At 41.3% G+C, this 24,814-nt stretch overlaps 1 protein-coding gene and 2 long non-coding RNA genes across 3 annotated transcripts in view; 2 read left to right on the forward strand and 1 right to left on the reverse strand.

Moving 5' to 3' along the window:
• Positions 1-16,558, forward strand: CDO1 (cysteine dioxygenase type 1). The gene is made up of 5 exons (XM_081930806.1): positions 1-379; positions 6,675-6,752; positions 11,095-11,252; positions 13,960-14,129; positions 15,855-16,558. Exons 1-5 carry the CDS (start codon positions 201-203, stop codon positions 15,882-15,884), a joined length of 615 nt encoding a protein of 204 aa, XP_081786932.1. The 5' UTR covers positions 1-200; the 3' UTR covers positions 15,885-16,558.
• On the forward strand, positions 388-3,172 carry LOC309380729. The gene is made up of 2 exons (XR_014173086.1): positions 388-2,436; positions 2,809-3,172. It is a non-coding gene; the product is annotated as an uncharacterized lncRNA (long non-coding RNA).
• LOC309380697 overlaps positions 9,485-24,814 on the reverse strand; it is a 27,826-nt gene continuing 12,496 nt past the window's right edge. Inside the window, exon 2 of the long non-coding RNA XR_014173046.1 lies at positions 9,485-9,764. This is a non-coding gene — a long non-coding RNA (uncharacterized lncRNA). The remainder of the gene's footprint in view (positions 9,765-24,814) is intronic.

Genomic DNA, 24,814 nt, shown 5'->3' on the forward strand with positions numbered 1-24,814 from the left:
CGTGTTCTAAAAGCCTAGGGCTAGCCGAAGCCGTTTGGCGGTGCCTCCCTCGCGCGCTCCCTGTCCTTGAGCACTTGGTACGTTCCCATCTAACTCCAGGGGATAAATAGCGGCAAGCCAAGGCACCGGCTGCGAAGCGACGCGGGAGAGACTGGGCGCTTCCATTGTGCAAGTCGAAGCAGGCTCCGCAAAAGCGCATCATGGATCATCCCGGGCAGACGGAATTGTGGAAGGCGCAGACGCTGGACGAGCTGATCCAGATCCTACATCGGTTGTTTTCCGGCGACAAAGTCAATGTGGCAGAAGTGCAAACCTTAATGGAAACTTACGAGAGCAACCCGGAGGAGTGGCTCCAATATGCTCAGTTTGACCAGTTCAGGTAAACTCGGTGGGAATCAAGGGGATTAGTTCGCCTGAACAAGCAAGCGGGTGACAAGTTTATTACTGTAGGATAAGCTATTCTCCTGCGAACGAAAAGCGGTCGATATGTGCTTTTAAAATGAGAGTCGCTTTGCTTGAAATGCCAAACGGACGTGATTTTCTTGGAGCATTTCATTAAGTTTGGTACAAAATTAGTGCGGATCTTTTAGAAATTAAATAGCAATCTACTCTCCAGGCGCACTTCTACTTTGTTTGCACGTTTGATGTTCGTAGGTGTTGCAAATCCAAATATCTTGCTCAGATTCCTTTCCGTGTATCTTTTAGCGTTTGCTACATATGTAATTTGTTGCTAATAGCTAACATATGTGTTGTGCAGATAGCGGCTCCTTTTTTTTTTTTTAGCAGCTTGCATTCAGGCCAGCGGTTTGAGTTGCTCAAATCTCCTTTTTGAGAAGTGAGAGGCTGCGCAGCTTGGAGGTGGTTGGCACTTTAAAGACAAGACCTTAGAAACAGCTGGAATGAAAATGCCTACAGAAAACATTTTGGCAGGCCTCCCAGGCGGACTAACTGGCAGCCCATCCCTTCAGCTGCAAGTACAGCGATGTGCACAAGTCTAGTTCAAAGCACCCGGGGAGTGGGTCAAGGTGACAAGATTAACACCAGGCTTTTGGGTCACAGCCTTTCTTGCTAGTTTGGGCTTCATTTTGTAGCTTGTGTGTTGGTGTGTGGTTTATTTTTTTGGTGTTTTTTTCACGACTAGCCTGTTAGATGTTAAACTTTGACTGGTTTATCATGCAACATTAGGGCTTTTCCAAAGTTGTTTTCCTCTTCTTTCTTGGGCATTCCAGTCCATTTGAAATGGCACTCCAGAACAAAGCAATATGCCCGGTGGTGAAAATCTGGAGGCAGCCTAATAAAGGTAGAGTTAATGTGCCCTCCAGGTGGTGGTAGACCACAACTTCCATTATTACTGACCATTGAAAATGCTGATGGAGCTGTAGTCCCAACAACAACTTCTCAGGGGCATCATATTACCTACTCCTTGCCTAAAACATGTGTCAGGAGCGGGGGTGAGGTGAAGGCACTAATGAGATGTCTACTGAATACTGTTCCAAATCTTGTGTCACAAAAGTCCTGTGCCTCCCTCAATTACTGGATAATCATCACTAATCGTTTTTCTCAGAGGCCTGTTTCATAAGCTGTAGTATTGAACAAGGCTAAATTCAGCCATTGGTAGCTGTTAAATAGTTGGTGATTTGCATTTACATTTCCTTTCCATATGGACTGCATGAAGAAATGTATCTGCCCCAGCAAGCCCCTCTCTGGGAATTGTCAATGCGTCAGAGTGACAAAAAAAAAAATATTGCAGCAGTGTGAACAGTAATTCCCTCTCCATCAGCATTAGTACAATTGTTCAAACATTACATTTTAGCCTTAATCAAGATCATGGATTAAGGCAGTTAGCCTTTTTTTGCAGTCTCAGGTTCACTGCCAAAAGTGAATTGTCACTTTTAAGCAGGGTTTTGCAAATGGTGCAAAGTCCACCTTATTTTTCTGGAGTTTTTCCCCTTGAAGAAAGAAATGCAGGTTATAAATATTTTTTTAATAACTGGCCACTGAACCACTAATTTGACCATACTAATTTGAGTGTGATGGAGGATGAACTTGGATGACCAAAAGTGCCTCCAGCCACGGTAGGCTAGTTGTCTGTTACTTCCTGTCAAGTGACAATGAACAATAGGATATATAATTTATATGGCATTTTAAAGTTTTAAAACAATCCACATCTATTAGTAACACATAACTATATATAATATAAGCAGAAGGAGCATGCATCACCAGCTGGTGGTTTTCATTAATGATGATGCATGCTGCTGCTACTATAGTGAGTATATAATTTTACTGCACAAGCTTAGCCTATACCTGACCAGAAATCCAGGTATGAGCAATCACTGGCTATTTTCCTCTAAAACATGCCCAAGACATTACATGCACATCAGATGTGCCCCTATAATCATAATTGCATTGTTTATCCCTTAACCATCTTGAGTATAGGTAAAAGGTACCCCTGCCCGTACGGGCCACTTGTGACCGACTCTAGGGTTGCGCGCTCATCTCGCTCAAGAGGCTGGGAGCCGGCGCTGTCCAAAGACACTTCTGGGTCACGTGGCCAGCGTGACGAAGCTGCTCTGGCGAGCCAGCACCAGCGCCGCACACGTAAACGCCATTTACCTTCCCGCTATAAAGCGGTACCTATTTATCTACTTGCACTTAGGGGTGCTTTCGAACTGCTAGGTGGGCAGGAGCTGGGACCGAACGACGAGAGCTCACCCCGCCGCGGGGATTCGAACCGCCAACCTTACGATCAGCAAGTCCTAGGCACTGAGGTTTTACCCACAGCGCCACCCGCGTCCCTTTTGAGTATAGGTACTCCTGCAACATACATGTATATGGTCACTTCATGGTGTTCAGGCTCTCCCCGTCTGTAATGTGGTGAAAATCACCAAAGCAACTTCAGAACTTGCTTCACTCAAATGGCTGCATGCACAGCAGTTTGTTTGAATAAATCAGCATGACTGTTGATTAACCCTTAATGCTGAAACTAAAACATCTTTTTTATGGAGCTATTCATAGTAATTAGTGGAAACATAAAAGTGGGTTCTTCGGTTCATCCAGATTATCATGTGTGTTGTATAGGGTGTGCGGCACAAACTGAACCTTATCCCGTGACCTGTTATTTCCAGCTTCTGCTTCACTGAAGAGACCATAAACCATACGATGATCCACTGGATGGCACTGGGGTCCTATTCTGATACTCTCCCTACAGAAAAGTGTGTGTGTGTGTGTATAATACATTTATAATTAGCTTAAACGCCAGTTTCTCTGCAAATGCATTTTTAGCATAAGTTAAAACAGGTATTTCTTAATCCCATATCAAGCCTCCTCTCTTCTGGTTCCTGTTCTTTGGCACAGTTTCCCTCTAAATGATTAACTTATGTAGGTGACAATAAGTCATCTTCAGTGTTTCTTTGTAAGCAGCAGCAACCGAAAAGGCACATGAATAGCCAATTCATTAGGGAGGCTGATAATCAAATCAAGAGGATAGCAGGGGCTCTAAGATGCAGATTCCACTTCTGCTTTTAGTTCAGAGTATCGTATTTGGGAAGGCGGCTAGGAGGGAGACTTAAGTCCAATCCATTACTTATCAAACCTTTATTAGGCATTATGCGAATAAAACCATAGAAGAGAAAATAACATATAAAAGCCTTAAAATATATATAAAAGGGCAGCAGTTGGCTACATACATATATATATATATACATATTGAATCAATGGTTTTCTTTGTTAACCTGCTCCTTGGAGGACTGCTGCCAAAAACTCGGCTACCCCCACCGTTACCCTTTGGTCAACGTCGGATAGGTAGAGTCCCACACATTCACCTTGCTGGGATTCCAGACCACCCAAGAGAGGGGACAGCACGCGTTGACGGAGCGTACTGTACAATGGGCAATGAAAGAGAATATGCTCTACAGTGTCCGGGACATTCATAGAACATCTGCAGAATCTCTTGTTTCTAGGAATGTTTTGATATCTTCCCCTGACAAATGCTGAGGGAAAAACATTCAAACGGGCCAGCATAAAAGCCCTACGTTGGGCTGGGATTATTAATTTAGTGACGTAATTGGCTCTGCTATCTAAGATATTTAAATCATAGAATATAGGGGAGCAAATTTTGTTTACAGCTGCCATATTTTGTCTCTCGACATCCTTTAGTCTAGTTAGGATATTATGGAAAATGTATTGCTCATTAGAATTGTACAGGGGCTCCAGCTCGATGCCTAAAGATTCAATCTTTTTTTCGAGGTGCTGATACCATCTTGATTTATAGGAGTCATTGAGCAAATCAGCGAGCAGACTTGATGGAGGGCAGCGAAAATGGCAGCGTAACCAGTACTTTATTGAGGTGGACCATGCCCAATATTCCATTGTGTGTATGCCTATTTCTGCACACATTGTTTCATATTTGATCATAGCTGGGAGTCCAAGAATACGTCTTAGAAAGCTGGAGTGGATCTTTTTTAAATCACTGTTATATGCTTGGACCCATAGCGGGATTCCATAGAATATCTGGGATTGCACTTTTGTTTGAAATATCTGCTCCAATCCATTATGTGCTGCGAAACATACTGGATGGTCTGTAGCAGTCTAGCATACTTGCCTCTTGTGCTTTACACCTGCCCTGAAGGCTGAATATTAGCAAAGTGGCTAACAATAAAAAAGTGAAAACAATTCACTATGAATACAGCAGATAAATTTCAGCTAAGCTTTTTTTGTGTGTCAACCAGATGGTTGGTGTTTCCAGCCCACCCAGGAATGGCTGTGGGCAGGATTAGACTAGAGGGTTAGACTAGAGGACCCTTTGGTTCCTTTCCAATTCTGATTGTGTGATCTATGGCCCTGAAGACATGAGAATTACTCACAGGAAAGCCTCTCTTGTAGGGGAAATATCCCACAACCAGACTGCCATAGCCCAGATCTGCGAGGGTCCCCTGCCTGAAACCCCGGAAGGTAGATAATATTAAGCCAGATAGACCTATGATCTGCCTTGTTTCAAAGCCCCTTCCACCCTCCGAGTGCAGGCTGGGGTTCTCTTTGGAGGCTACTGGGTGACCCCACTGGGGCGCGAGAGCAGCGCATCCACGGCGCCCGCAGCCCCGCCCACTCCTTTTGACTGCTTTCTCCCGGCTTCTCCCAAGTGCCACGCATTGAAGGTTTAGAGGCAGAGGGAGGGCGGGGACCCGGTGGCCAATCAGAGCCGCTTTTGAGCAACACCCCTGAAGGGTTGGGCCAATGAGAGCTGGCTCGAGATAAATAGCAGCCCGAGCCTCCCGGGGAGGCTGGAACTCGTGTGCTTTTTTTGTACTTTTATAAGAATCGATGGAGGGGCGTTGGCAGTCCTGGAGGACAATGTCTAGTTCATAGGGCTGTGGCCCGCAAATGACTTAAGCAGCAGGCTGTTACTGCGCGAATTGATCGGATGCGCCTTCTTGGTCGCTTTTTGCAAATAAACTGCTTTCGAAATGTTAACGAGGAGGAAAACGAATGGCTGACATCAAGCCAGGTTTTTTGGTTTTTTTCTGATCTGTGTCAGGTTATTGTGTTCTGTAACAGATATTTTTGGGACAAGGAACTGGCAGCAAATCAGGGGCTTTCTGGCTTCCCAGCCTTCTGGCGTTCCACTGTTGGAAAGGTCCCCTTGGAACCCTCGTCTGCAAACTTGCCTCCACTGGATTGTGTACCGATTCAAACTTGCGTGCACACACTTGACCTTTAAAAGTGAAAACAGGGTGTGTCTACTGCACCGTATTAGAAGTCAGGCTTTGATTTAATTATAAATCAGGTGCTACTGCAAAGTCTGCCGCACCCCCCCCCCCTCCGTTCCCCTTTCCTTTAGTCTTTTTCATACCATTTCTAATCTTCGATTATTGTGCAACACTTGCTGTTGGCATTGTGAAACTAGTTTGTTCTTATCTTGCTTGGCAGAATTCCCTGTAAAGTTGGCTTTTTATCAGGAGGAGAGTCTCTCACACACCCCACACACTTTGGATTTGCATATACGGTGTATCTTCTGCAGAAAAGTAGCTTAAATGGTTGGGACCATTTGATAACAAGCTGTAAAAAAAATCAGTAACTTCCTTGTTGTTACAAAGCTTCTGTAGTTACAATCTCATTGCAGAAATTACCTCACCCAAGAAGTATTTGGGTTATGTTGTGCTTTTCCATTTATAGGTTGTGTTGCTCACTCAGCATTGTAAACCACTGTGATCTATTTTTATGACCCTTATGTGATAAAGGTATAAATATATTGCAGTTTTAGGATGCCACTGACAATAGGTCAAAATATATGGACAAGTGCAAGGGTGTGTTTATGTGTATGTGTGGCTTTTTTCCATAAAAGATAAAACTTGGGAGAAATACAAGCACTTCACCTATGTTATCAGATATATTATCTCAATGAACCTTAGAACTACCCAGTAAGGTAGCAGAGTATTATCAAGATAATTTGTATGCAGCAGGCACTAATTGTTCAAAACAATGCAGTGAGTAGAACTGTCATACAGCTCAATCAGAAAAGATTACTAGATGGTTAGGGTAGGGGAGCAGGCTGAAAATTAGCAACCATTAATTTTTTAAATTTGTGTATACCATTCAAGAGAGAGGTGCTCTTGACATCTGTTTCTGCTTCTCAGTGATGGCTCTTAAAAATAAAACCCTGTATCTTATTCTTTCAGGTACACAAGAAATCTTGTGGATAAAGGAAATGGAAAGTTCAATTTGATGATCTTATGCTGGGGTGAAGGCCATGGCAGGTTTGTGGCTATATATATTTTTCCTATAATATAAAACTGTGCAGGCAGAGGGCCTTCTTGGTAGTGGTGCTCGCCCTGTGGAACACCCTCCCATCAGATGTCAAGGAAATAAACAGTTATCTGACATTTAGAAATCATCTGAAGGCAGCCCTGTTTTGGAAAGTTTTTTATGTTTGATTTTCCCCCCGTGTTTTTAATATTCTGAGTGGCTGGGGAAGCCCAGCCAGATGGGCAGGGTATAATTCTTTAAAAAAATATTATTATTATTATTATTATTATTATTATTATTATTATTATTATTATTTATTATCATCATCATACAAAACATTGCATCTGTGCCACACAAAAAAATGTATTGTAGCCTTATATAGACGGTATATTATAAAATTCCATTAACTCTAACCTTTCCGAAAGCTTTGGGTGGTTCCCTGCATTAATTTTTTTTTAATCCAACTATTTAAAACAAAACCAAAGCAATACACTAGCTCTTAAGGGTCCATTTTTGCATATTTGATTGTTTCAGTTAATCAGCGTTTAATCTCTGGGTTCCTTACACTTTTTAAAAACACTTTAAAAGACCCTGTGAAAAGGTGAATATGGCTTTGTGAGTACCCCAAGTTCTGTGTGTGATCCTGCTCAGGGAAGGGTGGGACAGGTGAATATGTCATTGACACAAGGGCTGGCCAATCAACACTGTGCAGATCCAGCCTCAACTGCAAGCCAGAGGTACCAGATCTCCCAAAGTCCCTTAAAACAAAAAGCCGTATGTTACTGTTCTGAGAACCATTGCTCTCTATGTACTAGATATATATGCCCTTTTTCTCTTGCCTCTGCAAAACAGACAATTATCAGACATCTCTTAAGCATGAGGAATGTGATGCTTCTTTGTCAGAGCAAACTGTTGTAGAACCACTTGGTGACTTCCTTCTTTGTGCTTTCTTACAATGGTAGTAGGTTTTTCATTGCTCTATGTATGTTAGCCCCAGTGTTTTACTAAAGGGGCATTGTGCTGTCTCTGCCTCTAGTCTAAAGCAGAGTTTGTCAACTGAGAGAGTTCCCCCTCAGAACCCCAATTTTGTAAATCAGTAAGATCTGGTCAATGTACCCTTGACAATTCCCAGAACACAATGGGTGGCATTCAATTAAGTTTTATTCAGAGTAGACCTATCAAAATTAATGGACCAAAGTTAGTCATGTTCATTCATTTCAATGGCTCTACACTGACTAAAATTGTATGCTACCCAATATGTCAAACTTTGGGGTTCAATGGCCTCTGCAGCTGTTGCATTGAATCCTGAAATGCCCTTTTTTCATTTGGGTAAAATGCTGTCTTGTGATGCGATGATTTAAGACTCTGAGGATTGTGGAAGAGAGGAGTTCCGTTTTCACAAAAATGTAATTTGCACTAGGAAAGCTACAGGTGGTGTTTGCTTAACCCTTCTCCCATGCCACTGCTTTTCCTTCCAGTTGGGATTGCCAGATGTGGTTTTGCTGCATCAGGAAGGAAAAAACTGCTGGCAAGGGGATTCAGTAGGTGGGGAAGGGTGACACTTTCCTGGCTGCTATCTTTCTTCTGAAAATATGTGGAGGTGTAGACACGCACCCCTAAATAGCAAAGAAAAAGCAGCTCAGATTCCAAGAGTTGAGTTAACCTCTAGCTACCTAGATTCATCAGAGAGAAGATGCTGAGGGCAGTAAAAGATACCTGGGGAGGGAATGGAGCTTGTTTTTGTCTTCATACAATTACAGTTATGGACAGTGAGAAAGAGCTGAACTATAGGATTCCTTTGGTACCACAGTGAGCTGTCCAGCAAGATAAGCTGGCAGAGAATATACTTTTGGATGCTAGGAAGTTCAGGAAATTATTTTGGGAATAAGTTTGTTATCATCACGTATTATTATTATTATTATTATTATTATTATTATTATTCACTTTTAATCTAGTGTCCAATGAGCCTTCAAGGGGTGGGGTGTCTTTATTAACAATACTGTTACCTGCCTTAAACTCCTAGGTCGCTGTGAACCTTACATTATTACCTGTGATCCCTGTGCTTGGTTTGATCCTGGAGCACACGCACACACATACATACCCTAAGCCAGTTTGGGAGGACATGGGAGGAGAAGGGGGAACCCCATTACACAAGAAGAACTTTTTGTGCTGATGGGACTCATTAGGTGAACCCACCAAGCATAAACAAGTTCTCTTAATAAATCTTGTTATGACCCGATCTGGGGCAAGTCTGCACAAAGATTACTGAAGTGAAAACCAATAATGAACAAGAGTTTCAGCCTCCCCTAATGAGGAGCGGAAGCACATCTGGCACATTGTTATGCAGATTTATCTAGGGCTGCCTCGCCCTGTCCCACTTGTGACCATTCAGACTAAATAGACAACTTACCCATGTATGGTAGCCTACTAGAGGCCGGATAAATAACTTGCTTTTGCTGCCTTTCTGTGACCACAGAAAAAACAACGGGCTTCTGCAGGCAACCGTATGTGACTGTTGGGCCGTATTGAGCTTGGTGGCAGGTCACAAACTCTGCAAACCTGACATAGGATCATTACTTTTTTCAACACTGCAAGCTAATGACTCAGTTTGAATGTAATGTTGGGCCACAGTTTACTGCTACAGGAATGAACCTACAGAAGAATTTTCAGGTTAACCTCATTTTATCATTGCATCTGACAAGGGCAAACTGTGGCCAGTTAAAACTGATATACTGAAACAAGCCTGGGTCAAACCATAGTTTATTATTCTAGTTTAATGCAACAAGCCACAGTTTCAACTGAGTTCAAAGGCTAGATGTAAATCAAAATTGGTTAGCTTAAACCAGGAAGTGAGTGTTCCTAATCTTCTGCTAGTGGCAATGCCGAAGGAGGAAAGCTTGAGTTCAAGGTTCGTTTAGCCAGCATTGTGCCCAAACTGGGCTGTTGGTTATCTGTGGTTATTCTTCAGAATTGCACTCCAAGTTTCTGCCAAGTGCATTGTGGTTTGCGAGACAGACGAGCAGCTGTTTAAAAATAAGAAACCACAGCTTGTTTTAATTTGTTGCACAAGCAGCACCAGTTAGTCAAGGAGTCAATTAAATCTGAATGGCGGAGTGACAACGTGGCGTTCCCCCCCCCCCCCCCGCTCCAGAATATAGCCAGTAACAGAGAAAGAACACTGCCACATATTTTCCAATGGAAAATATGAGTGACTGTTTTGAATTGAGTTCATGATGTAAAAGAAAATTATTATGTGTATCTGAAATGAGAAGTTTCATCTCTGGAGGTAGTGGTGCTTTTTTGTTAGAGGGTTGGGGCCGAAAGCCAAACATAAATATAGCATCGGTTTTTATCTTAAATGGAATTAAATTCAATGGACAACTATAAGAGAGCTTCCAGGCAAAAGGTTGTGTAAGTAACAGGCAGGCTGTGTCTGTACTCTTGCAACCCACAAGCAACATAGAGACTGCCAGTTCTAGTGGTGGTTGCTGTCGATGAGTAGCATAGTACTAGCCAGCAACGTTCACCTCTCTTGCCCTTGAGTCATACAAATTAGTGCCTTTTCACTGAGGCACCATTTCCCCTTCACTTCTCATTCATACACACTTTGTAGATGCTGGTCAAGTAGACCCTTCATTGCAGCCCAAGTCCTTTCCCAGGTAATGCCTTTGAGTTATGGTCCTGTTGTTTAGTTGAATTCCTATCTAGACATACCCAGCCATCGCCAAAGAACAGATAATTAGCAAATTTTATCAGTGACATCACAATTCCTCAAAATCCTCTACAGCTGCAGTCTCTTTTCATATTTGCAGAAATTCTAGTATTTCCCTTTAAATCTGACTCTCTTTTCACTTTGACTTTTTTCACTTTCATCCCACTTTCAAGACCACTATAAAATGATGTGGGCAATAACAATATTTGTCTTGTATTAGATGTACAACACAGTAAGCCCTATTGACTTCAATGGAGCTTACTCCCAAATAAATGGGGCTAGGGTTGCAGCCATAATCATTTTATGGCATGTTATGTTTATACTACAGTCAACTTGCAACTTGCACACATTTAACTTACTTGATTGCAGCTTTATGTGCTTAGCGGCCAACCAGCTGACACTGCACAAAGTAAATGCATGTCAGAAAGCTTAAAAGCTCTTTTTTTGCGTGGTGAGCCTGCGGGGTTCAGAAAAGGATGCTTGCATGGGGGCAGTTCCAGGATTGTTTTGATCATATGCAATTTCAGCTTTACGTGCTATCCGCAGAACACAACCCTTGTTGAGAGTCAGCTGTATATGTAAAAGTACAACAGCCCTGCTAACTTCATAATGGTATTTTTTGTGTTTGTGTACATATACAGCAGTATCCATGATCACACAGATTCACACTGCTTTATGAAAATGCTTCAAGGAAATCTAAAAGAGACGCTGTTTGAGTGGCCTGGCAAAAAGGGGACTGGAGAGCTGCTGAAGAAATCCGAAAGGGTTTTGAAGGAAAACCAGTGTGCCTATATTAATGGTAAGCCCTTTCATTTTGGTTCATCATAGATACCCAAATTGACCTTATAACTTCTTGGCTAGATGTTTCAAGTCTTGGAAGGCATTTTTCATTTCTTGGTTAAAAGAATAGGACACATGGAGACATTTCATGTTATAGAATAAGTCTAATCTTTCCTCTGCTAATAGCCCACTTTGTTTCTTCCTTATATCTGAACTACTGTGTGCAGAATTTAGAGTTTACAAATTAGGCATAAGATTCCTGTGCAGAGTGTTGCTGACCTTGACTGGTACTCATTTTAAACACAGAGACCTATTGTAACAGATGCCATGGAATGGATTTTAAATGCTGCTACAAGCACCATGGTTGCATGCAGCACTTCCAAAAAAGTTATTTATCCTAACCTGTTTTTAAGACCTTCCATTATATCCCACCAACCTTTGTGGAGGTTCTGAAAACTGAAATGATAGGTAGAGCTCCCCTCACCCCCCCCCAAATCAAATTTAAGCACTGTAGCAAGTGTCTTGATCACAAAAAAACAGAGACCCCCAAGGTAGTGTCTGTAGGCAAAAAAAGGGCTGCAGTAAGGAAGAAATACTAAAGCTTCATGGACAATTTTTGGAACAGGATCATTACCTGGGGCTGACTGCAACATTGTCCTCAGTCTACTCCCCAGCCACATCCTTCCAGCCATTTTCTGGCATGGCTGTCAACAGCACCTGTTTTAGAACCAATGGATAGCATCCATCGCATTAGTTGCTTATTCTGCACTCACCATGGATTAAAATGGGGACTTTAACACCTCACAACTTTAATCATACACAGTGGATTTTCACCCAAGTCATGGAGAGGCAGACTTTTGTAATATTTGGGAATTTTTGACATAAACTTAACAGACAAGAGAAGGAAGTGAAAATATGTCTGGGTCGCAAAAGGAGCATCAGAACTGAATGAGGGCTGCACTTCAAGGCAAAATATTCAAAGTATTGTATCTCAGTTCTGTTCAGAATTTTGTGAAGCTTGGCCAATTTATCATGCTTACCACCCAGATTCTCCATGCTTTGATTTCAGGTGGGATTCATTATTTTGACTTTGAGGGTTAGAATGTCTGAGCTTACATGGAGTCGACTGGTTATTTTTGCATTGGGGATTCCATAACTGTTAGCTGCCTTGGGCTTTTTAAAATAAAAATGTGGAGTATGAATGTAACCAATAATAATAAATAATGGTAGAACATGATTTGATCCTTCCATCTTAATTACAGAAGCCATATTTGCCAAGATAATGTCAAGATGGCACATGCCACATTGGCCTTAGTTGATCTTGGTTATTTTCAGTTGTGGTTTATTCTTGTATGCCAGATGAGAAAAATGTCCTCTCTGCATTTCCCTGGGGAAATAACTTCAGTTCAATACTTGGCGCACACACACCTCTTACAGGGAACTAAAGTCTCAGCTATGTTTTTTCCTCTCTGTTGTTTTCATGTCCAAACACTCTGATTTGGAATGAAATCAAAAACAAATGATGTATGCACACAAGCAACTTTGAACATTGCCGAAAGGCATTGTCTCTTCTTTCTGAACATCTTCAAACTAAAGTAGTTGCTACACAGAAAGGCATGCCAAGCAAAAAGGGAGGTGGAATCACATGTATGGGAGTGTGTTCCTTATAAGTCTTTACAAAAAATGGATGTCCACAACTTACAGCTCAAAGATGGGTAGGTGGCAATTTGGCTTCCTTTATACAATATTAATTCAACTATAAGCTTTGCATTAAGCCAGCTCATGTGTTCAGATTTTATAAAGCAACGATAATATGTTTACTGATGTTAAGGTAGCACCTGAAGATTGTCAAGTTTTGTGGATTTTTTTGGATATCAAAATATGGTACCATATTTGAAAGACCTGTTTATGACATCACAATGGTAAACAACTTGATATTTTTGTATAAGGCACTAAAATGGCTAGTTATACTTAGAAAAGGCAGAACGAATTACTGGAAGAATAAAGACTTCACCCCAAAAGAATTATTTCCTTCATCATGGGGCTAATGTCCTTACTATCTGCTTAAAATACAGTTTGGGGAATCTTTTAAGTGAGAGGGCCCTTTGCTCCTCTGCTCAACGCTCCAGGTGAAGCATTCCAGTGAGAGGCAGGACTAGAGGCAAAAGTGAGCAGACCAATGGATGTGACCCATTGCACAATGAGTTACATTCCTGCACCATGCAAAAGTCAGCGTTTTTACACTTCTCTCTATCTCTATCCCCATGAGCAAGAGTTGGAGGACACATTTCAGCTTGACAAAAGAACTCAAATGCAGAGTACGGCTGGTGAAGGTGGGGCCTAGAGAAGCCTGATGGCTAGTTAGAGAAGCCTGGTGGGGCCCTGAGAATTTCCAAACTTGATTTAAAATATAGCATCTTTTCCAACCCAAGTTCTTGGAAAAATAATGGTCTTCTCTATTTCATTTATTTTCCCTAGAAATTTTACAACATCTTTAAAAGAGAATACTGCATTTGTACCGGTGGCAGATGATTAAATTTACAGCACTTGAGATCTCACTAACATTCATGGAGACATCCTGTTGGCCTTTATCAGACTATAACTATGCAAAATTCACCTAGATTTTTAATAGAAGCTAGGCATTTTATTTTAAAAGATCCTAAAATTGAGGGTAAAATTGTTGGATAAATAATCTAACCCAGTGCTCTTGTGTTTTCTTTCGTTAGACTGCATTGGCTTACACCGTGTGGAGAACCCAAGCCATACGGAAACTGCTGTTAGTCTCCATTTGTACAGCCCACCCTTTGAATCTTGCTACACTTTTGACCAAAGAACTGGACACAAGCAAAAAGTTAAAATGACATTTTATAGTCAGTTTGGAGAAAGGACCCCATATGTAAGTATAAGGATTTGCACCTTGCCTGTACCATTTAGCTGATCACTGCAACCTTTCTATGGGAAGAAGGCAGCTCTTGGCTGATGCACATCATGCTAATAAATGAACCCCTTGTTGGAGGCCCAATACGTTCTTTTATTATTATTATTTATTAAATTTGTATACCGCCCTTCATCCAAAGATTACAGGGTGTTTCACAACATAAAAATAATACATTCATTGGATTTCTGATGAGTTGCAAATGTGCTGGAGCAGAAACCAGAGCAGAGGGCCATGAACTGCCATGTTGTTCTGGAAGGAAAGGGGAGGCTGCAAAGAAGCCAACTTGGGAATCAATAAACCAGTGGCATAGCTAGGGGTGCACTGGGAGTAAATTGCCCTGAGCAGCGTTTACCGTATTTTTCGCTCTATAAGACGCACCAGACCACAAGACGCACCTAGTTTTTGGAGGAGGAAAACAAGGAAAATAATATTCTGAATCTCAGAAGCCAGAACAGCAAGAAGGATCGCTGCGCAGTGAAAGCAGCAATCCCTCTTGCTGTTCTGGCTTCTGGGATAGCTGCGCAGCCTGCATTCGCTCCTTAAGACGCACACACATTTCCCCTTACTTTTTAGGAGGGAAAAAGTGAGTCTTATAGAGCAAAAAATACGGTACCTTTGAGGGCGGTACACCGGAGCCCAAGCTGGCGCACAAGCCCAGCATGGCACTCTTAAAAGCAGTGCGGGGCTGGACTCGCAGCACGCCCAAGCTGTTGTAGTCCCTTTCCTAGCTGGTGCCCCACCCCTGTGGCACTGCATGCGCGCCCCAGACGCCGTCAGGCCTCATTATGCCACTGCAAAAAAAGACTTGCAGGGCTACGAACTCCAGGATGGAGCATTTGTATATTTGCCTAAGAGTTAAAACATAGCTAAATATGTTCTGCAATTTCCCATTAAAAATACACAGCAAACTAAGATTTGATTTAAATGTTCGGCTACAGCTCTTCCCACAATGTCAGACTGCCAGAAGAGTAATATTTTTAAAACTATTAAAATTTCAAGGGGAAAAACAGCAACCCCAAAAGCTCTCTGAACATAGAAAACTAGCCTTTTGTTAAATGTTTATGCCAGAATTCTTATCCCAGACACTGTAGCTCTCCTTGGGCAGGGCTTTGCCCTATGGGAGTATTAAAAAATGAGGTAATTTTATCTTCAGTTTTGAAAGGGCTGTTCCATGTAACGTTTATGAACATGTGTAGTGGAATGAAATGAGAGCATGTGGATATTTTTCAAGCAACTTTTAATGAAGGCTTTCCTATAGTGTCTTTTACAGCAGCCACTTCGTGAGGCTGCCCCCTATACTATTCCTCGGAGGCCTGTATTAGGACTTTTATATCTGCCAAGTGTTTTAGCCTCTAGTCTTTTTCCTCTGCTTTGCTGAGATCCTTCACTGCTCTGCTTGATGCAAATGACTGTTACACCATAGTGCTGATTTCAACCTTCAGTAACATCCCCAAAAGTCTTTGGGCATAAGAAATATAAGTAAATTCCAAACACACCCAGGTATGAAAAGGGCTTGGTGTTGGAGCACAGGACCAAACAACAAAAAACTATCAAGTGGGAACCATGGCAGAATTTAGTTACCCTCTATTCGCTCACATGTTTTTAGATTTTGTACCTCAGAGACTTCTTTACTTGAAATAACTGAAAAATCTAGACAACAAATATTCTCTCTCTTCTTTCTAGGCAACATCAGTTTCACAAGAGAACAACTGAAAAGCACAAGGCCGGCTGGATGGTTTATTATTTGAACTGGAGCAGAAGGATTGTATGATTGATGCCAGTACCAAGCTGTGTCTGAATAATCTCTATGTAGGACAACAGTAGAACAGCTATTTGGTCAAGTAGTTATCATTCATGATTCCTCTCTTGAACACTAAAGGGAGTAGTGCCATGTATTGCTGCAGAGTTCAAATGACTCTCGCAACCTACCATAAAACCAGGGTCCTTTCCCCACCATTTCTACTTTTGAGACTGTGTACACAAACGTCAGCATTTGGGCTTTTAAGTATGACTTGACTTTCTTAACAGCCCTACCGGTTTGAATGTATGCCATTTTTACTAGTAATGTAACTTCTTGGTGTCATCTGTACTGTGTACTGTATACTGTTAGCAGCTTCATTTTAACCAGGGTTCAATGATCTGTTGGAACTTTTAAAAAATTGTTTGTGCATCTTAAAATCTTATGTGTAAGATCTGATTATTTTTTTTAACGAAAGAATAAAATAGGAGCAATAATGTCTTGTACCAACACTTATGTCCTGGAGAAAATGTTTGTTAATATCTGTTAAAAGTTAATGATGTTGAATGGGATCAATTTTAGTTTTTAAAATGATTTGTATCATAACTTGCCCAAAAACCTGAATAAAACTGAATACGGGCACACTTTCCCATTTTTGTCCTGTAGCATAATTGATGGCTGCTCATCTGTCTGTTAAACTCTTTCATGGTTTCCAGATGCTGTGTTAAGGCCCCATCATACAAAAGGTGAATATACAGCAACTCGCTGGTGTGCCAGAGCTCCAACATTTGGGTTGGGTTAGTGAAGCAATATGCAATGTTGGAGATGGAGTCTGGAGGTGCAGTCCCACTGCCTGGCCACGTGTTGGATTTCTGCTGCGGAGGGGGCTTTCCCCTCTTGCTCTGCATCTGATTAGTTTTATTTTTATTACACCATACTTACAGGTGGAAATTAGCCCCAAAAGCTCTCTCTCCAAACCCTTTTGTTTGCCTGTTTGAAAGGGAATAAGGACTGTGTGAAGTAACAAAGAGTTCTTTATGTAAGCATGTAAAAATGTTAAGTCAGAGCCAAGAGCCAAGAGCCATAGCCTGCTTTCTGCAGGTCCTAGATCTAGTATTCCTATGGGGGAAAGGTGTTGTTGAATTTTTGGGAGTGATGACATATTCCTGCCTTCTTTCTCTCCTAGAACATGCTATTTTCAAATACAGATAGATGCTTAAGAGCATCAGCTGGATAGGTATCTTTTCTTACTTATAATACATGCTTCCAGTTCTGTGTTTGAAAAAAGAGCATCTGTCTGCATCAGATGCAATCTAAGCTCCACGATTACATTACAAATCAGACTGAATAGGCTGTTTGTGAAAAACAGAAATTTGATCAGCTTTGGGAAACTTGTGGAAAGGTACCTGCTACAGTAGGAACATAGATTACATACCCTGCAGACAATATTACTCTGCCATTTGTGATCAGCTATTCCTGAACAACAAACTGCCACTTTTTAAGGAATGTGCTGAAGGGATATAAGTGTTATGTCAGACTTCTCGACTGATTAGTCCAGCTGTCAAACGTGGTGTGTTAAGAACCAGCCATTCATTCCAGCTATGCTGCATTTGTTGTTGTTTAGTCTTTTAGTCGTGTCTGACTCTTCGTGACCCCATGGATCAGAGCACGCCAGGCACTCCTGTCTTCCACTGCCTCCTGCAGTTTGGTCAAACTCATGCTGGTAGCTTCGAGAACACTGTCCCACCATCTCGTCCTCTGTCATCCCCTTCTCCTTGTGCTCTCAATCTTTCCCAACATCAGGGTCTTTTCCAGGGAGTCTTCTCTTCTCATGAGGTGGCCAAAGTATTGGAGCCTCAGCTTCAGGATCTATCCTTCCAGTGAGCACTCAGGGCTCATTTCCTTCAGAATGGAGAGGTTTGATTTTCTTGCAGTCCATGGGACTCTCAAGAGTCTCCTCCTATGCTGCATTACTTTTTGTTTTAATGACGTGACATGCTTGTGACTAGAATAATCATTTTTTATCTAGAAAAAGCACCCTTTTGATCAGGTGTGGGACCCATCTTTCTTGGCCACAGACTATGCTTGCTAGGGGTGATAGGAATTGTTCAGCAACATCTGCAGGGTCAAAGCTTCCCCAGCCTTGTTTTTGAATAACCAATACTGCCATCACAGCTATTCATTTTTGCAGCTGGAAAAAAATGGTCTAACGCTAACTTTCCACTGGAGACAGCTGGTGGAGATGAGACAGAGTCTACACTGTTTGACTGCTTCTTGTTTGCTCTTCTTTTATCTGCTTCCATTTTCTCAAAAGTGGCATGTGTGCAGGTGGGTGGAGAATGAATGTATGTCATTAGTCAGCAAGCGCAGAATGGATAAGGAGGTACTCTTCACAGTAAACATTTGTTCTTCACCTCTACTTGTGCCTTTTGTCCTTGGCATTGGCTTGGGGAGCTGAAATCTGGAGCCTAGCAATGTGTTTTTCTCCTCTTTAAGCTAAAAGTACACCCTGTTCATTTGCTAATTCATTTTGCTTATTTTTGTAGCCTCTCCCAAGCCTGGGAGAAAGTTGTTTGCTCTGCTGGGGTGCAGCTTTACCAAGGTTAAAACATGCAATCTGCTTGTGATTACTCTCTGGAATTACATGTTGAAATGATTTTTTATTACATTGTTTGGCACTTTCCTGTCTTGAGCAATCTAAGTTATAACATTCTGAGTTTGAATGAAATTGAAAGCTGGCAGCAAGGACCCATTACGCCACCAACCCATAACCCATAAAGGGGTGGTGGCGGCTAAAATGCAGTCCTCCAGGCATTGTTGGACTACAACACCCATCAGCCCCAGCTATTATAGCCAATCAGGGATGGTGGAAGTTTAGTCCAGCAACAACTGGCAGGCCAGATGGGCTCCAGCCCTGCCTTAAAGTATAAATCATTCTAAGTCAGATTAATGCCAGCTGCTATGGAAATGGAAAATGAAATACTTTTATATTTACAGAACAGGCATGCCAACAGGAGCTTGATTATGTGACTAATATGCCACTAAAGCAACCCGCTAAGTGACTTTATGATATGATTTGCAAACAAAGATATTAACTGCTACGGTGACCTTTGTAAATGTTTGCAGCAATGGGCCTCCAGCAGTTGTTGCAAGTCACAAGAGGACCATGCACACCAGGGATGGAGAACCTTTCTCGGCCTCCAAGGGCTATAATCCCCTTCTTAGCAACCTATTGGTAGCCACATACCAAAGGGAAAAGTGAACAGAGCAACACGTTAATTTTACCCCTTGCACAGTAGGCTGGTTTCTACACATACCGTACTCATGCACCACTTTTCTTCTTTCATCCAGGCAAGCAAGCAAGAGGCATTATTGGAGTTCAGGGGCAGATTCTAGCCAGGCAAGGGTACTTTCAAAGAGCATAGAATTTGCTTCAATAAGATGTAGCAATGGCCACCAACTTGGATGACTTTAAAAGAGGAGTGGACAAATTCATAGAGGCTATCAATAGCTACTTGGCACAATGACTGTGCCCTGCCTCCAGTATGTTTCTGAATACTGTACTACTGCTGGAAACAGGAGGGGGGAAGAATGCTATTGTACTCAAATCCTGCTTGTGGGCTTCTCATAAGCATCTGCTTGGCCACTGTGAGGACAGGATGCTGGTCTAGATGGGTCACTGGCTTCATCCAGCAGGCTCTTACATATTAAAGTGCCATCTAGAGAGGTATGGAGGGCCACACCAATATATTCAACAGGACTTACTGCTGAGAGTATTGATGCTTAGGATTGTGCTGTTAATTTTTAGCAAGATCCTGCAATTGAGAGAGAGGCAAGAGGAGATTTGGAATTCTAGATTGCGTAAAGGTTTATACGGGTTCTTTAAAGTTACATTGGTGAGTATGGGCCTAGCAATTCACTGATCAAAGGGTTATCAAATCAAAAGTGTTCTGAAAAGATTAAGTTTTTCCTAAAGTGATAAGGAGAACTGTGGGATAATCCTGTCAGCGTGTGCATAGTACTCTCTGCAGTCAGTTTTTACAAAAATGATACACATCTTGTTGAACTGGAAGGGTGATCAGTGACTCACAAGAGAATGTAGTTAAACTACTTTTCCAGGGCACACATAAATGGTCTGATGGAAGTAAAAGCAGCTAGTTTTTATCAAGCTGACCAATATGGACATCACTGGATTTTATCCATTAACTTTCCCTCAATTTTTTGTTGTAAACTTACTTTAACATGGGTAGTAAGACTACATAAATAAGTATACTCTCCCCTGAACTTTGGAAATATAGGAGATAATATTTTTCCTTTCAGTATTTATATTTTCTTAAACAGTTCCACCCAACTTACTTTTTTTGTATCCATTTTAATTAGGTAAAGATTCCACAAATGATGCTTTAACCACAAGGGCATTCTTGCTTCGGAAATTTGTCAGAAAAAAAATATATAACTGCATCATTCAGAATGTGATCAAACGAGATTTTTACATTTTTCAGCTCACTGTGTGGATTTTAAAATTTTGGTCAAGTACTTTGAAAGTAAGCGGATATGTAGTACGGCACTTTTGAAGAGTGGGTAGGTGAAAGATACAAAGAGGCAAAAATATTTCCCTGTTTATTCTGATAAATAAAAAGCACTTGTAACTATCTACCTCTGTATAGGAACAGGGCTGGAATGTCTAACTGGCTTTCTCTGTTTTCAGGGTCTATGTAAAGTATTTCATTACAAGTATTTACAAAAGAGGTTCATAACTTGATTAAGAGCAAAGCAAAGTCCTTGGCTGAAGAAGACTTTGTTTGAGTGCCGTATTAAATTGCAAACATGTGTTTTGTGTCAGGATCTTAGGTTTGTTCATTGGCTAAGGGAAAAAACCAGATTTCACTTGTTGGCATGTGTTCCTGTATCACATATAACTTTGACTGAACAAATGTCTGAACAAAACATGAAAACCAAACAGTAACAGCACAGCAAGATTTGACTTGCTTTAGTGGCAAAGGAAATTCTTTGCTTAGCCTGAGAACATTGTACTGTAAATCCTGGTACATTTTTGCATATGTCTCCCTTACTGAAGTAGAAATATCAATGGGAGGGTTCCAGAAATTGTTTTTCAAATCCTTGCCATTATCTAAATTACTTTGGGGTGACTTCTACTTATAGAATTGTAGAACTGGGAGGGATATGAAGTGTCATCTAGTCCAACCCCCTGCAGTGAAGGAATTCTTTATTCTCTTGTATATTTGTGACTGATAACTAACAATTTTGAATTCTTTTATTCAGCGTGAAATAAGATTTTAGGGATCCAAGAGAGTCAGATATAAATATAAAACTAACTTATATCAATACACATCTTTCCTAGTCAACACAGGTAAGCTAATTGTGCTGTCTCTCTATATTGATTCAAAATTTGAATGTATTGAAGTCACAAATATATATACTTTATAGCTAAGCAAGAAGTACTGAATACTCACACCAAGGGGGGGGGGAAAGGTAAATTAGCAATAGTAAGATTTATTCAGGAAAACAGAGCATTCATTACAATGTGATCAAGCACTGCAGCCTAAGCTCACTATTGTGGGATTTGGTAGGTTCCTTGGGGCAGGGAACTGCAGTGCTGCTTGCTTGACCTTGTGGTCAGCAGGTAGGGCAGAGAGGGTCATGCCTTGTGACAAGTAGTGTGAGCAGGGAGGGAGGGGTTTAGAGTGACTCCCTTGGTGAGCACTCAATGGCACTCACATAGTGAAGGGATGTTCTCCCAATCTATTATTTATTGGTTAAATATCTTTCCTGCCCTTAACCATAAGGTTACAGGGTGGCTTACAAAAATCCAGAAATACAATATTAAAATCCGTTAAAACAATTTACCATCAATCATCAGCAGAAAAGGGTGGGTCAAAGGGATGAGGTGCATCTTCAGAATGTGATGAAAGCTATATAATGATGGGATCAGATTGATGAAAGCTATATAATGATGGGATCAGATGCACCTCAGTGGGGAGGGATTCCCACAGCTCTTGCTCAAGGAGAAACATGACAGACCAAACCTTGAACCCCATGAGGTTCTTCCTTCTGAATGCTGGACACCAGGGGAGAGGAGAAGTGCTCCTCTAGGGCAACCCCTCCAACCAGCCATTTTAGGGAAGTGGGTAAAGAAAGGCTCTGATCAGTACATTTTAATGAGGGGCTTTGAGCCAAGATGGGTCTTGTCATCTGAGCAGTTCAGGACCTCCATACACATTGCCCAAGCTTGCGCCCCAGAGAGGTCACTTTGATGCTACTAACATAGTGTTTTGGCTTCACTCCTGGAGGCACACTCCATTGTCTCTCGAGACAGACAGATGCCAATTACAAAAAGTTACTCACTGCACATACCTTTTTTACATTAATAAAGTTGTCCCCTCAAACTCAATTAATGTTTTGCATCTTCATTCTGTGGTGGGGTGGGGGGCAAAAACTGTTAATATTAGGAACAGTAAGATTTACCTATTTAGGAAAATGGAACACAAATTCAGGCATATGTTACAAATTTTAAAAGCCAGAATATAGCATTCTGTCTAACATATTGACTTGGCTTAGTACATTAAATGCATAGATCAGAGCTAAAATGCTAGAGTCAATACAGTACACTTTAATAACACTTATTAATAAAGGAAGGAATCTTTTGGTGATAATGTCAAATCTCTCATTGGGCAGAACCGATAATAAAAGTGGTTTAAATTTCTGTACAGTGAGCAACAGATTAATTTTTATGCAGATCGCATAGAGAATGTTGCAAATGACCTCAAGAATCCAATTAACACTTAAGAGATGTCAACAGAATTATCAGAAAGGAAGCCAAAGAGGAATTCAAAGGATATGGTTGCATCCAGCCTACCAGTTCATAGCATGCTTTGGATTCAAAGGCACCCAAAGGAAGTCCAGCTCACAGGTAACTTTCACTAGGAAAAGCTTATTCTGTTATATAACTTGCAGAATATGTTTGAGACTGAGACTGTGTGTGTGTGTGTGTGTGTGTGTGTGTGTGGCTGCTTTGACTTTGTTTGCTCTTGGAAACAAACCATGAAGCAATAGGGATGCTTGGGTGTGGGGAGGAGAACAGCAAACAGTGACTGTGTAAGCTTCCACTGATGCCTTGGGGCAGGAGCTGATAGCTTGCCTTGAACTCTGGACTCAATGACTGCCAAATTTGAGAGAAGGGGCACACATGCATAAGTAGCATGGTATCTTTTCAATCAATTGGTTAAGGTTGAAATGAATCTCGGGTTCTTATTATAACATGGGAATAGTATGGCACATAGTTGGGACCAGAGGCTTAAAAACGACCTTCATCTGACATAAATGTACGCTCTTTTCAACATGATAATAAATAGATTTGTGCTAGTATTAGTTAAGATTGGCTGTTGGTCTCTTCGGATCTGTGAGGCATGGAGTTCATTGTGGGGTGACGTTGTGACATATGTATTATGAAATGCAATACAATTGTATAAATGTGATGTTGCAGGAGAAGAACCTTTTGGGTCTAACTTGCTTGTGATGTGACCCAGCAGGCTTTACTAAGATAAACACACACACATGTCTAGGTCAGCAGGGACCTGGAAGAAATCCTCAGCAAATCATTCTCTAAAAACCTTCTGACTTGAGGTAAAAGGGCTTGCTCTGTAGTTCCCCTGTCCAACGATAAGGGATTCCCTTCTGGATGTGTGACCCAACAAACTGACCAGGCAATACAGGTGACCTTATTTTGGAAATATCTGACAGCTGTCAGGGCCAAGCAGGACATTTATTATTAATACATATATTATTAATTTTCAATCTAAATTTATATTTCACACATCCTCCAATGAGCTCATTATGGCATACATGGTTCTTCCCTCTCACATTTCATACTCACAGCAACCTTATGTGGTTGGTTAGGCTGAGAGGGTATGACTGGCACAAGGTCACAGAGTTTTGTAGCTGAGTAAAGATTAGGATGTGAGTCTCCTCGGTTCTAAAATGACCTTCTGCTATATCACACTGACTCCTAATGACTGGAGCATCTTAAGACATTATGTTCTTGATTTCACTGCTTGTGGCTGGTAACTACTTGGTGTGCTGAATCATGCTATGATGTTTGTGAGAGACTATAGAGAGTGTTGTACAAAGAGAATCCATAATTTTCCAGAGTCAATATGATAACTGACCTTGGAGGGTTGTATCTTTCCTGCCTTATCTAGTGCAGTAAAATCTCCAGAAATAGTCCTGCCCTGATGCACTAAACAGAACCACAGTAGGGCTCAGAAGTTTCAACTCCCTCAGTTATGTTCTATATGGCATTATGGAAACAAGAGTTACTAAGGAAAGTAACAAGAGTACTCTTTATTCAAAGTTTACATAATAGTTTTACCTCCAAGGGTTTTTTTTTTAAATGGCTAACAGATCCTGGGCCAAGCCAGTTTTTCAACTTCTGCATAAAGATGCAAGTGATAACAAATTGGAGGCTTCATATGACTATCTTCAGGATAACTATTGCTATTGTAGAACACTGCATCGTCCCTAGTAGAAACAAGCTTCCCCCTCCACACACACGTCTTCCTGATTGGTGCCTTTACCATGCAGTGTTCGTTTTAATGTATTGCTTCCAATAATGGTGACCTTCACATATTACAAAAGTGCTATGGGAATTGGTTTTCCGTAAGTTTTGTTCACACAGGAGTCATTTTTCAAGTTATCAGCATAGAAATGCAGCTTTCGTTGCTGTCACATGGCAAAAGAAGGCACCATCTATTCAATTATAAGATTAAAAGGTTATGCTAGTAGTCATAAACTTTCTATGGGCTTTCAGGCCTAGAATATTATGTTTGTTTCATATGGTGTACTTAGTTCTTTTTGGCTTAGCTTCTCTGCATTTTTATACAGTGGT

Source organism: Podarcis melisellensis, assembly GCF_964234715.1.
Source record: "Podarcis melisellensis genome assembly, chromosome: 11".
Classification (NCBI taxonomy): Eukaryota; Metazoa; Chordata; class Lepidosauria; order Squamata; family Lacertidae; genus Podarcis; species Podarcis melisellensis.

Bases quoted from the DNA above. Each gene is read 5' to 3' on its own strand.
- CDO1 (XM_081930806.1), top strand. From the start codon at position 201: ATGGATCATCCCGGGCAGACGGAATTGTGGAAGGCGCAGACGCTGGAC. The intron at 6,753-11,094 runs GTTTGTGGCTAT...GTACATATACAG, and splicing joins TGGGGTGAAGGCCATGGCAG to CAGTATCCATGATCACACAG. The intron at 14,130-15,854 runs GTAAGTATAAGG...TCTTCTTTCTAG, and splicing joins TTGGAGAAAGGACCCCATAT to GCAACATCAGTTTCACAAGA.